General features: G+C 43.1%; 1 protein-coding gene across 3 annotated transcripts in view; it reads right to left on the reverse strand.

The window, feature by feature from the left end:
• LOC140389713 (NACHT, LRR and PYD domains-containing protein 3-like) overlaps positions 1 to 14,476 on the reverse strand; it is a 124,168-nt gene that overhangs the window by 45,176 nt on the left and 64,516 nt on the right. For all 3 annotated transcript variants that reach the window (XM_072474151.1, XM_072474152.1, XM_072474150.1), the window contains 2 exons: positions 7,955 to 8,071; positions 6,289 to 6,459 (listed from right to left, as the gene is read on the reverse strand). In XM_072474151.1, the coding sequence (XP_072330252.1) occupies positions 6,289 to 6,459; positions 7,955 to 8,071 (288 nt within the window). The remainder of the gene's footprint in view (positions 1 to 6,288; positions 6,460 to 7,954; positions 8,072 to 14,476) is intronic.

Here is a 14,476-nt window from a genome sequence, read left to right on the forward strand (position 1 = left end):
GTACGTTACGGACAGAGACTAAAAGGAGACTGTTAAATTTGGCTTAAACATTGCAGTTAACATTACCTGACAAAATGCGAAAAGATGAGGTAATTATGGCAGTGGCTAAGCATCTAAAGTTGCCTGAGATACAGTTTGACTCATTGGAAATGGCAAAAAATCAGTTGCAAATTAAACAAATGGAACATGAGAAAGAATTAAAGCAGCTTGACTACGAAAGAGATAGAGAGGAAAAAGAAAGGGAAAGGGAGACACAGATCAGGGAAAAAGATAAAGAGAGAGAGTTTGAACTTCTGAAATTGGCCATGAAACATGACAGTCTGTTTAAATTGGCAGGCATAAAGGGAAACGTACAGTTGGATGATAGTGATGAGGATAGTGAGAAAGAGCGTCATAGCCGAAGGCTTGGTGAGGATCTATTTAAATATGTCCAAGCATTGCCAAGGTTTGACGAGAAGGAAGTGGAAGCCTTTTTCATTTCATTTGAGAAGGTAGCTAAACAAATGAAATGGCCACATGACATGTGGGTACTAGTGATTCAAACAAAGCTGGTAAGTAGGGCAAGTGAGATGTTTGCATCACTGCCGGAGGAGGTATCTGGGACGTATGAGGAGGTGAAAAAATTCATCTTAGGTGCATATGAACTAGTGCCTGAAGCCTAGTGCGAGGTTAGCAGCAGAAATGGCAGATGATTATGAATTAGTTCATAAATCAAAGCTTGGTTTCCGACATCAGTTTCAGCCTGTGAGGGATAGAAACTGGGGACGTGAGAAATACTCAAGTGATAAAGGTAAAGGGGATCTGATGGGAGATAATAAGGAGAGTGTATCTCAGATTTAAAAAGATATCCAGGAGGGTGGAAAAGAAATGAAAAGTTGCAAATGCTTTCACTGTAATAAACTAGGCCATGTAAAGTCAGTGTTGGTGGTTGAAGAAAAGGCTGGGAAGGCTGATGTGGTAAAACAGGATAAGACAGTAGGGTTTGTTAAAGTTAGAAAGGAAAGCCTAAGTGAAGTGAAGGAGGTGCAAAAGATTGTACAGCCTGATCAAGAGGTGATTGATAAGAAGGTGCCAGATCTCTTTGAAGAATTTACTTGTGTGGGTAAAGTTTACTCATATGTATCAGGAGGAGCAGGTAAAGATCACAATTTTAAGAAATACGGGAGCTAGTCAATCTTTAATGGTAAGAGATGAGGAGTTATGTAGTTTGGGAAGAATGTTGCCAGAAAAGGTGGTAATATGTGGAATTCAGGGTGAGAGGAGTAGTGTTCAATTATATATGGTAAGGTTGGAAAGTCCAGTGAAGAGTGGTGAAGTAGTAGGAATAATAGAGAAACTATCTTGTCCAGGAATACAGTTTATCTTGGGTAATGATATAGCTGGATCGCAGGTGGGAGTGATGCCTACTGTGGTTGATAAGCCAGGGGAGAATCAGACAACTGAAGTGTTGAAGGACAAATATCCTGGGATTTTTCCGAATTGTGTAGTAACAAGGTCGCAAAGTCACAGGTTAAGACAAGAGGAGAAATCAAAGAGGGATGATGAAGTTGAAATGCAATTATCAGAAACGATTTTTGATCAGATGGTTGAAAAAGAACAAGAACAGGTGGAGGATGAGGCGGATATTTTTAGTTCAGGAAAATTGGCGGAGTTACAACAGAAAGATGTAGAAATAAAAAGGATGTATCAGAAAACATACATGGAAGATGATTCTGCGTGTATACCAGAGTGTTATTACCGTAAAAGTGATGTCTTGATGAGAAAATAGAGACCTTTACATATGCAGGCGGATGAAAAGTGGGCAGAAGTTCATCAAGTAGTATTGCCGTTAGGGTATAGAAAGGAGGTGTTGCAAGTTGCACATGAGGTACCAGTGGGAGGTCATTTGGGAATAAGGAAAACTCAAGCTAAAATCCAGAAACATTTTTATTGGCCTGGATTACGTAAAGATGTCGTTAAAGTTTGTCAATCATGTCACACATGTCAAGTGATAGGGAAAACGTGAGCAGTGATAAAACCTTAATACCCATTCCAGCATTTGAGGAACCTTTTATAAGGGTCTTAATTGATTGCGTAAGACCACTTCCTGAAACAAAAAGTGGGAATCAATATCGTTTGACGATAATGGATATGTCTACTAGGATTCCAGAGGCATTCCAGTACGTAACATGACAGCTAAAAAGATTGTGGAGGAGCTACTTAAATTCTTCACTAGATATGGACTACCCACAGAAATACAATCGGATCAAGGATCAAATTTTACCTCACGATTATTCAAAGAAGTTATGGATAACTTAGGAATAAAACAATTTAAATCAACTGAGTATCGTCCAGAATCGCAGGGAGCGTTAGAAAGGTGGCATCAGACATTAATGACAATGTTGAGGGCTTATTGTCACGATTCTCCAGCGGATTGGGATAAAGGAATTCCATTCGTACTGTTTGCAATTAGGGGTGCACCTAATGAGTCAACCAAATTTAGTCCTTTTGAACTAATTTTTGGTCATGAGGTAAGAGGACCACTTAAATTGATTAAGGAAAGATTGGTGAGTGAGAAATCGGAAATTACATTATTGGATTACATGTCAAATTTTAGGGAACGATTAAATAGAGCAGGTGAATTGGCGAGACATCATTTAAAAGTTGCACAAAATGTGATGAAACGGGTAGCGGACAAGAAATCCAAAGTTCGTAGTTTTGCCAGTGGAGATAAAGTTTTAGTATTGTTACCAATGGTATGTGAACCTTTAAAAGCAAGGTTTTGTGGACCGTATAAGATTGAAAGGAAATTAAGTGAGGTGAATAATGTGGTAAAAACACCAGATAGAAGGAAGACTCACCGAGTGTGTCATGTGACTATGCTTAAAAGATACTTTGAAAGGGAAGGAGAGAAAAAGAAGGAGCTTTTAATGATTCTAACTCAAAGTGACGAACCAAATCCAGATGACTGTGAATTTGACATACCTCAAATTAAACTGGAAAATGAGGATGTTCTTAAAAATTGGGATAAATTGTCGAATTACCTTCCAGAGGAAAAACGGACTGACCTGAAAGAGTTATTGATATCACGTGGGCAAGTTTGTGGAGATAAATTGGGAAGTACTAAAATGCCTATACATGATGTAAATGTGGGAAATGCTGTTCCAATCAAACAACATCCATATAGACTTAACCCTTTAAAATTGGCGCAGGTTAACAAAAAGATTGAGAGTATACTTAAAAATGGCATAATTGAAGTGGGTTGCAGCTAATGGAGCTCACCCATAGTGATGGTACCTAAACCAGATGGTACCCAACGGTTGTGTGTGGACTATAGAAAGGTTAATGCAGTTAGAAGAATGGACTCTTATCCTATCCCACGTTTGGAGGATTGCATTGAGAAAGTGGGACAATCAGCTTTTATTTCCAAACTGGATTTACTTAAAGGTTACTGGCAGGTACCTTTATCCAAAAGGGCGAAGGAGATTTCAGCTTTTGTGACTCCAGATGGTATATACCAATTCAAAGTTATGCCATTTGGCATGAAAAACGCCCCAGCCACATTTCAACGGTTAACTAACAAAGTTGCTTCAGGATTACGAATTGTGCGGTATACATCGACGATCTGGTAATTTTCAGCCAGACATGGAAAGAACATTTAAAACATCTGATGGAGTTATTCGATCGACTTCAGGAGGTGGGTTTGGTGATAAACCTAGCCAAAAGTGAATTTGGAAAAGCCCAAGTCACTTTCATTGGCCATACAATCGGACAGGATCGAATGGTCACACAGGATGTGAAACCAACAGTTATTGAGGAGTTTCCGATACCTTCAAAATGAAGAGACATAATGTGATTTCTTGGCATGAGTGGATTTGATCGAACATTTGTGAAAAGTTTTTGTCACATGTTTGCTCCACTGATAGACTCACTAAAGAAACATCGATAATTTCAGTGGACAGCGAACTTTCAACAGGCACTTGACTGCCTGGAAGGTGTGATAACCAATGCTCCTGTGTTGGAGAATTACAAGGGACTCTGCAATCAAATTGAACTAAAGTATCTGACTTTAAAGAGAAATGTCGAGGCGTAGAGAAATGGACGGATCGTGCAGAGACCTTCTTGTTCAAAGAGACTGTCAATCAGGAAGGATTTCAGTTGGAGGAAGAACAGAAATGGACTATATTATTGTACCTGTTTGCGCGTGTTGTTTTTTTTTAAACAAAAAAGTATATTTACTGTGTGTATTTCTTAAAGGATAGTGAAAAGGTGAAAAATGAAACCATCTTGAAGTTGATGGGTTTTTTTTTCTTGGGGGGAGGTGTCATGTGGGAGTACCTTTTAGAAATGGGTGTTTATAAATGGGTATGTACATAAATATCTGTAGTGAGAATACCTTTAAGAAATGGGTGTTTACTACTGCAGTGATGTCAGAGAGTGGTGGAGCTGGGCTGTCTGTCAGCTTTTTACTTTTGTTTTAAGCTGTTTGCTGCAGGGTGTGTTTTAGTTTCATTTACAATGTTGGAGCTGAAGCCGGACAGAGCAGGTGTACTGTTAATCTCTCTGCCATGAAAAGACTATCTCTCGATCATTTGGTGAATTCAGAATTATAAATGTTTTCAGTAGTGAATTTAATCTGATGTGCTTCTGTTAAAGGTTTTGTTTTTAATTCGTATGGATGTTCAAAGGAAAGCTTAAAGGATTACTTAGTGTTGTAGTCTTTGGGGTTTTATTTGAATTAATGGTTGCTAAGATGTTCACTGTATGTTTTAAAAAGGTTAACTTGAGTTCATAGAATAAACATTGTTTTGCTTTTAAAAAATACTTTTCCATTTTCTGCTGTACCACACCTGTAGAGTTGGCCGTGTGCTCCCCATACCACAATCTATGAAAAGTTGTGGGTCAGGTGAACTCCATGATACACTTTGGGGTTCTCTAAACCCTGGCCCATAACAGTCCCACATGGGAGACTCATTGCAAAGATAAGAGACAATGGGATCCAAGGAATTTTGGCAAATTGGATCCTGAATTGGCTGAGTGGCAGGAAGCAGAGGGTGATGGGTGTGGGATGTTTTTCTTACTGGAACTGTGTGTCCAGTGGATTCCTGCCGGGATGTGTTGGGGCCCTTGCTGTTTGTGGTTTATATAAATAATTTAGATATGAATGTAAGAGAGTTGATCAGTAAGTTTGTGGATGATACGGAAATTGGTGGGGTGGTAAATAGTGAGGAGGATAACCTTAGATTACAGGAGAATATAGATGGCTGATCAGTGGCAAATGGAATTCAATCTGGATAAGTGTGAGGAGATACACTTGGGCAGGACAACAGGGCAATGGAATACATGATAAATGGCAGCATCCTGGGAAGCACTGAGGATCAGCGGGATCTTGGTGTGCCTGTACACTGGTCTCTTAAGGTAGCAGAGCAGGTGGATACAGTGGTTAAGAAGGCATAGGCATACTTGCCTTTATTAGCTGAGGCATAGAGTTTAAGAACATGGAGGTTAGGCTGGAGATGTGTAAAATGTTGGTTCGGACACAGCTCGAGTACTGTGTGCAATTCTGGAATGCACAATATGGCAGGGAAGAGAAAGCACTTGAAAGGGTGCAGAGGAGATTTACCAGGATGTTGCCTGGGCTAGATAGTTTTAATTATGAAGTGAGATTGGATAAACTTGGATTGTTTTCCTTGGAGCAAAGGTGACTGAGGGGGGGGGGGGGGGCGTGATTGAGATGTATAAAATTATGAGGGGCATAGATAGAGTAGAGATGAAAAAACTTTTCCCCTTAGTGGAGGGGTCAATGACCAGGGAGCATTGATTTAAGGTGAGGGACAGGAGGTATAGAGGGGATGTAAGGAAAAGCTTTTTCACCCAGAGTGTGGTGGGAGTCTGGAAGTCACTGCCTGAAAGGATGATGGAGGCAGAGACCCTCATAACATTTAAGAAGTATTTAGATGTGCACTTGCAATGACAAGGCATACAAGGCTATGGGCGAAGTGCTGGAAAATGGGGTTAGAATCGTTAGGTGGTTGTTTTTAACCTGCGCAGGCGCGATGGGCCGAAGGGCCTTTTCTGTGCTGCAGACGGCTGACATTATGGGTGCTACATAAATGCATGTTATTGTTACTGTTCTACCTCTGTGTTTTCACCAGGGGATCACATACCAACAAAAATACCACCGTATGCAACATTAATATAACACACAATAACATGGCACTTACTGTAAGAATGCCCCTTCAAATACTGTGAAGTGAAATGTATAACTATACTAATATGTAAAGCTATACTTTATAAATCTTTGCTTACAGCAATGATTGTATTGAGCAACTTTTGTCCATCAATGCCAGAGATAATGCATTCATTCCAGAGTCTTGAATAACATTGGAACTTAGATCCAGATGGGTCAGAGTGTGATTGATTCTGATGGCAGAGGCAATTTCTTCATAGTTCTTCTGTGTCAGACAATTCTTGGCCAACCTTTAGAGAAAAAAAAATTCTAAGTGCACTTGCAAGAGAATTAAGACGAGAACTCTCCATACTAAGATGGAATGCTTCAGAATTTGGATGGTGATAGAATTATTTGGTAGGAACGTGTTAGAAACTATTTGACCCACAATGTTTGCTTGTGTTTGTGAAGCTGATGAAGTGGCATTGATTTAATAATGTTATTTTGTAACAGCATGTTACTGGTATCCACACTGAGATTGATGATTATGAAAACGGAAGCAGAAGAAAGAAGTTACAAAACATCTGGCAACGATTTTGCATACTGAGCCAAAAACACGAAGCTAAAGAGTGTTGATCAACTCTCACCGGGAATGAAATTCATCATCGATGAAGTGAAAAAGTCAGGCAGAGTGGATTTGGCTCTCCATTATTCCCCATTTTACTTTACCTGCTAAACAAATATCAACCGTTGAGGGAGGGGTTAGGGGGATGCAGCTGACAATTCCAACAGGTGGGAAAAGCTGCACTGGCATAATCATCAAAGGAATGATGAGAAAAATGGTTTCTTTGGGAAGATTGCCAGTTTGTGTTGATCTTTGCTGCCTTATTTGGCACTCTACTTCCACCTGATCAGGGAGTCTGCAATTAACAATCCAATCCATTGAAGCAATTCATGACCTCCACAAACTCCTCTGCAAAGGTATCTCGTACACTTGCCAAAATATTCAAAACTTTGGCCTCAAGGACCCTGGAAGTATAAATAGACACTTTAAAGGCCTTTTTGTGAGGTTTCTTTGACAACTATTTCCACCACGTTTTCCTGGGCAACTTCAGGCGGTGATATTCCAGGTGCACACCGGCACTCATTAATGAACACAAAAAGGATTTATTAATAAGAATTGTTCAGCAGCTACATGGCTGCACCTTGCTCCCTACATGTCCCTTGCCTGAGGGCTCCACCCTTTGGAGTAATTCCCCGTTCTGAGTCCCAAATTATTCCCCTATGCCTTAATCTGCTGTGTTGTCCTTAAAGGGACAATCACCACGCCCAAAATGGCATCAGGTGCACTTCCATGGTTTTTTCGAGTGTATGACATTACACAACAAAATTTTACTTTATGGCATTCATTTGGAACATGGATATTGTGTGAAACAAACATTAATTTCCACTCCAATATATTGTCCCGTGCACATTTTTGATAATTTGCTTGCTTTGAGGGAAACAAAATTCAACAAATTGAACAGGTTTGATAAATACATAGTTAAAATAAAGGTTGTCTCACTCTGTAAAATCTAGAAATGACAGCATTGGAGTGTGTTATAAGAATGTCTTAATGTGACACGAAGCAAAGATGCACTATGCTCGTAATTCTTTCCTATTTGAAAGTAAATATGCAATTGTTACAAATATATATGTTAAGAAAAGCCTGGCATGGACTTAATGGGGTTTCAGTGCTATCAAAGCAGATGGAGGGAATGAGTGGGTTTGTGTATTGTGGATAAATAATATATATTTTCAACTTACTCTAAAGCTTTTAATGTGCAATTAGAATCTTTTAGCACATCACTGAGTATTACAATTCCAGTTTCCTCCAGATAAGAGCCCATCATCCCAAAATCAAGTGTAGAAGTATTATTCAGCCTAAACACAAGAAAAAATATATTAATTCTAATTTAAATAAAACATTAACTGTTGACAGTTGTATTCCTTATACTCGCGACATAGTTAACATATTCCAAAGGAGCAAAGTAGAAATATGGCAATGCTGAGCAAACAATACTGCCGAGAAATTTGGTTGTGTCCATCTTTGGGAACACTAGGCTCCCATGAAACAATCATTCTACCTGAATGATGACATCCGAGGTGGATTTGGCATTAGGCCTCAGGCCTTGTCACCATCACGTTGCAACAATAACAGATAAAGAGGCATAGAATATCGAGCGGCTGCGAAGCCTCAGTAAGTGATGAGGTAAGGGGGGCGGGGGCAACTAGGCACATGCAACAATGCCTGAGGCTGCTATTTGCCTTTCATTTCTCATTTGCAAACTGCCCCTCAACGATATTATCTGAACGCTTTCACATGTACACTGACGACAGCTCCACCTCACCAACACCTCTCCCAACTCCTTCACTGCTACTAAATTATCAGCATGCTTATTTGACATCCAGTACTGGATGAGCAGAAATTCCCTTCAATTAAATCATGAGAAGACTGAAGCCAATGGCCGGGATTCACCAACCTTGTTCGCCCCACAACCACTGCCAGAAAGCGCGGAGAATTTGGCGCTCAGCGGGACCGGAGAATACCAGCCACAGGCGAGGTTGGACAATTCCACCCAATGCTTGTGATTCCCACTCAAATCTCCATTGCAGAGCCACTGGCTCCATGGCCTGAATATTTCGGATGGTGATATTCCTCTTCCCTCATCCAAAGAGTCCCCATAGCCATTTCATGCTTGAATAGCATCAGTCGGGTTCCTCCCCACCTCGGTATCCTCTGCCAGTCCCACGATCCTGCAAGATATTTGTCTTCCCCTAATTCTGCCCTCTTGTGAATTCCCAATTGAATTGCCTCAGCATTGGTGACCATGCCTTCAATTGCCTGGGCCCTAAGCTCAGTAATACCCTCCCTACACATTTCTGTCTATCCTCCTCAATTTTCTGCTTTAAGACACTCCTTAAAATTCACTCCTTTGACCCCGTTTTTGATCATCTTCCATAACGGGCAGGAATTTCCACGCCACCCGCTGTGTGTTTCGCAATGGCAGAGGTGGTCCGCCATTGGCCTGCAGCAGGGTCTTCTGGTTCAGCCATATCAATGGGGTTTCCCATTGAACGCACCTCCCACTGCTGGGAAACCTGCAGCAGGGGTGTGTCATCAGCAGGACTGGAAAATCCCGCTGCCGTAAATGACCCGAGAATTCCGGCCAACATCTCCTTTTGCTGTTCGATATCAAGTTCTGCTTTATAATACTCCTGAGAAGCCCCAAGCCCTAGAATACACTCCCCACATATTTATGCTCTCTTCCTGGTCCTCCTGATCCTGTGGAGGAGCTGGTTCCCAGTCCACTCTCCCTCTGCATTGCCCCTCCTCATGGGGGCCTTGAAGACTGAGGGAACCAGTTCCATGCTAATTGGCCTCTATCTTCCTTGTGTGTGCCAACCAGTCGACCTACAAGCAAATGCCACTGCTCCTCTGTGTCCCTTTCAGAATGACCCACTGTTGCTCAAGCCCCTTGAGCCCCTAACCCTCTGATTCCCCCAACGATTGGTGATACACCCTTAGAGCCTCTACCCATTGGTGATGCGCCCTCAGAATAAAAGCAAAATATTGAAATAGCTGGAAATCTAAAATAAAAATAAATGTCATCTTTGTAATTTAACCTCTCCTCTCCTCTTCCCTATCCCAAACCTTCCATTGTGCCCTTGCACCCTGTAGCCATCTTAGATGGCCACCTGCAAAGGACCATGGGAATTATGGCCAACTCAGGACTCAGACAGACTCAGAGCTTGTGTGTGTATTTGCAACCCAGATAGCTAGACGCGGTCGAAACCCCGCTCGTTTGCATTCCAATGGCCCATTCCCCCAGAACAAAAGAACTGTACTCAGGTAACCGATACAGATGCAGACTAATCGGTGCCACTGCCTTTACTCAGGGAGCCCAAACAGCCAAGGTCAATGACTGCTAAGGACATGCCCAGCCATCAAGGCACCCGCCCCTTTATTGGCCAAAATCGAAGGCAGTGATCGAAGCCTGTCGAATTATTGGGTCAAAGTTAAGGACCGCACCAAAGCGCGCAAAATCCCAGAGGGATAAGAAGAGATACAGCCATGTGCTCGGGCTCTCTTGGATCCGGCCTCTGCCAACCCAAATGCAGCGTAACGACCAGACAGACAAGTTCAAAACCAACGATCGCTACCAGACGGATGAGCCCAGCAGAAACAGAGCCACTTCCTCCACCCAGCCACGCAAGATCTGGACAAAGGCCTTGTCCATCTGCATAGAGCCGGTTGCCCTGATGTTAAGTATAGGTTATTGTAGTTGTTAGGTGTAGTTTAACTTGTAGTCTTTTGTGTTGCATGTTGAAGTAACCCTTGTGTGTAAATAAAACCACCTTTGAACTTGAACTGACTAACTGGTTGTGTGGTCCTTTGATCGATATCTGGTAAAGCCTTGTGGTGGTATCATTTGATACCTGGCGACTCTAAAGAGCATCATTACTAATTGGCAACATTATTGGCGACTCTGACAGGACTCGAATTAGAAGTGATTTTGTCACTCCGAGAGAACCCACAAACTTTGAAATTCAATTGCGTGAAAGAGAAAGAACCACAAGTGCAAGCCCATATCGACCAAATCCCTGAATTTCGGAAGTGTGCACTAACCAGCATGCGTACTAACAGGGATATAAGGTAAACTCGTTAGATTGTGTCAAAACTATCGAGGGAATTGTGAACCAGAAAATAGCTTAGGCCATACTCGCAGTTCAAATCGCCACCTTATCCCCCTGTCATAAATTAACAATAGGAAACAGAGATTAACGGTAGGAAAAGAGATATTTGAAGCAATGGCCACAAAAGCGATGGAATGTATAATGAACCCACAGGAACCCGAGGTCGCAGCGGCCAACAGAGCAGAGCAGTGCTCCATATGGGAAGAAGAGTTGAGGAAGTATTTGAAGGGGAAAGGATGGTCTTTGGTCTGATTTTTGTTCAAATGAAGAGTCAGGTCCAGGAAGCGTAGGACAAACTTGGTGGGACAACCTAACCGAGGTGCACAAGAAAAATGCAGCGTAAGTGTGAAAGCCGATGGCAATAGTGGCCTGTTTGGCACAGTTGCGAGGCATAGAGGAGGTCGTGAGGACGCTCCGCAGGCAGCTAGTTGAGAAAGAAGAGAAGAATGAGGGAAACAATAGTGAAAACGAAAAGATTATTGAACAACTCCGGGATCAGTTGGCAGCTAAAGATAAAGAGATGGCTGGTGTCAAACGGGCACACCAATCTTGTTTAGTTCACCTTAGCAGCTTTCAGACCCAGTACGATAAAGCCTACCACGATACACAGCGCGCAGTCTTGGTACGAGAAGAGACAGAACAGCAGGTAGCACAGTTTACGAGTCAATGCGTGGTTTTAAAGGCAACTTTACCCATAGCTCCACTACAGAACAAAAGCAGGGCACAGTAGATCATGCGAAATGTAGACAACAAATAGAGAAGTTGCAGTCACTACTTTCAGTGCAAAATGGATTTAGGGATACTTTTGGACAAAATATGGATGAGGAAGGTGCCCCCAATTGGCAAGAACTAAATGAAACCGCCCAGAGACATGTGGAGAACATAGAAAATCACAATAGAGCCCCCCATGCCCTGAAAAGGAAATCACCCGCACCACCGACTGCACAGGCAGCACGCATCCCCATGAATCCGGTCACCACACTGCGCAAGTCATCGGATCGGGAGGAGCCCGATTGCGTTTACACCACCCCATTATCCATCACCCAGTTGAGAGATGCCTGCGCTAAAAGTGATCCATTCGAACCCACCGCAGACCCGCATAATTTCTTTGAGAGAGTACAACAAAAGGTTATGTACGGTCTAGACGAAAGGGAGGAAGCTAAGCTTATAGTCATGAGCCTTGACCAGTCCGTCAGCTCAGCTTTGCCAGAATCCCAGAATGTAGGAGGAAGAACCCTACAGGAGATTAAAACGGCCATTTTAGATGCAATCGGGTACAACAAGGGAGACCCAGTAGAAGGTTTAAACCGCTGTAGGCAAAAGAAGGGAGAGCATCCGACCGCATTTGCAGGTCGCCTTTGGATCCATTTTAAGGCAGTGTTTGGGGATTTGAACCGCGCACACTTAAATGAGGACAACACCACTGAATGGTCCACTTTAGTCTCCCACGCCACAGAAGCAGGTCAAAGGGCTTGTGTGAATTATGACCCTGCAGACTACACACACAATGGGTGTTAAAGAGACTCTCCAGAGCTTGGGAACAATCCCGACACAGGAAGGCAGATCAGGAACAGATAGAAGCAAATATGCACCCAGGCAGGACTAACCAGGACCCAGCATGGATAAATGAGGGTAGACATGAAGGACAGCATCCCAGAGCACAGGCACCACGAGGTTGCTATAATTGTGGACACATGGGACATTACGCCCACGAATGCCAATAAAAACCCCTGAACCAGCAACACCACCAACAACCAGGCCCCTACCTAGGAACAATGTTAGGCCCATACATAGTGTTAGCGCCCATTCAGATAATTCAGCAATCAACACCACAGATTGACGGTGTTCGGACTCCCCAACTCGGGTCTGCGACACACTCTGGGACAAATCAGGCAGACCAGTATACGCAGGCACAGTCCGGGAACATCCAGTAGAATTTCTTTGGGACACAGGAGGGTCCCGCACCATTTTAAACTCCTCCACAATGTTCCAGCGTGACAAATGGCCCACCACAGACACCATCACCTGAGTGGATTTACCGGACATGTACAGCAGGGATACATCACAGCCCCCGTAGATATTCAGATAGGAACCGTAAGCACCAGACACCCCATTGTTTTAGTCGACTTGCCCCAAATAGCCAAGTACATTCTAGGAATCGATTTTATGAGCTCCCACAACTTTTCCTTTGATCCCGTGAATAGATATGTATGGAAAATGGCCAAAACAGCGAGAGCCCCCGCTACGCTCACAGTAGGGGACTATGAACATAGGATTTGCTCAGTAGGAGACTATTGGTTTGATCCGCAAACAATTAGTACAGACCAGACAATTAGAGAGGTCCTCGGAAAACATAAAGCTTCCTTCGTCCAACACAAACATGATTGTGGAAAGATCCCAGGAATGGTCACAATTTCAGGTCCCGATCCTAAGCCACAGAGCAATACGGTTTCCCACAGCAAGCCGAGGGTGAGATTTCAAAAGTCATCAATAACTTATTAGATCAAGGAGTAACTCGGCCGGTAGTCTCAACAAATAATGCCCCAATTTGACCCGTGAAAAAACCAAATGGTTCTTGGCGACTGACAATCGACTACCAAGAACTTAACAAGGTCACCCCTTTAGCAGCCCCCACCGTTTCCATTAGTCCCGAGACCATGCTCAAGCAGGGAGTACAGGCAAAGTACTTCACAGTGCTGGATATCAGCAATGGCTTTTGGTCCATCCCGCCAGACAAGACCTGCTTTTGGTCCATCCTGCCAGACAAGACCTGTCAATGTAAGTTCGCGTTTACATTTCAAGGGCAGCAATATACATGGACATGCCTCCCGCAAGGATTCCACAACTCCCCCTCCATTTTCCACCGACAATTGGCCAACGGACTTTCCAAATTTTCCCACCCTGAATGCCTTATACAAAAGAAAGAGCATGTAAAGCTTTTTTCGGAATTACTAGGTCTTTTGCAATCCTTTGGATGCAAGGTCAACCCAAAAAAGCCCAGGTCTTAAAAGAAATGGTCCTTTATTTCGGCACCATTATCACCCACGGGAAGAGAGAGATCGAACAGAAGCGAATTGAGTGAATAGTTAAACTGCCCTTGCCCCACAATTTCACTGCACTCTGGTCATTCTTAGGATTAGTTGGATATTGTAGGAACCATATCGATGGTTTTGCAACAAAAGCAGCCGCACTCTCAGAGCTCCTTAAAAAGAACGCCCCATGGGAATGGCTTCCGCAGCACACAGACGCCATCGATGAATTAAAACGCGCCCTAGGCACAGCCCCCGCTTTGCAAGTTCCAGACCCACACTCTTCCTATGCCATATAAGTAGCAACCACCGACCAAACCCAATTAGCAGTACTCCTCCAGGAAAGACATGACCGCTTAGGACCCGTAACCTGTGCCTCACGAATTTTGTATTCCGTAGAGCAAGGATTTACAGCCTGCGAATGGCACTTTATCATTTAACCTCTCCTCTTCCCTATCCCAAACCTTCCATTGTGCCCTTGCAATCCCACTCCACTTTCAACAGCATAAACCCATCACATTTCTATCTCCCTCCTGTTCTGGGAAGGAGTCATATTCATCTC

This window comes from Scyliorhinus torazame, chromosome 14, assembly GCF_047496885.1.
Source record: "Scyliorhinus torazame isolate Kashiwa2021f chromosome 14, sScyTor2.1, whole genome shotgun sequence".
Taxonomy (NCBI): Eukaryota; Metazoa; Chordata; class Chondrichthyes; order Carcharhiniformes; family Scyliorhinidae; genus Scyliorhinus; species Scyliorhinus torazame.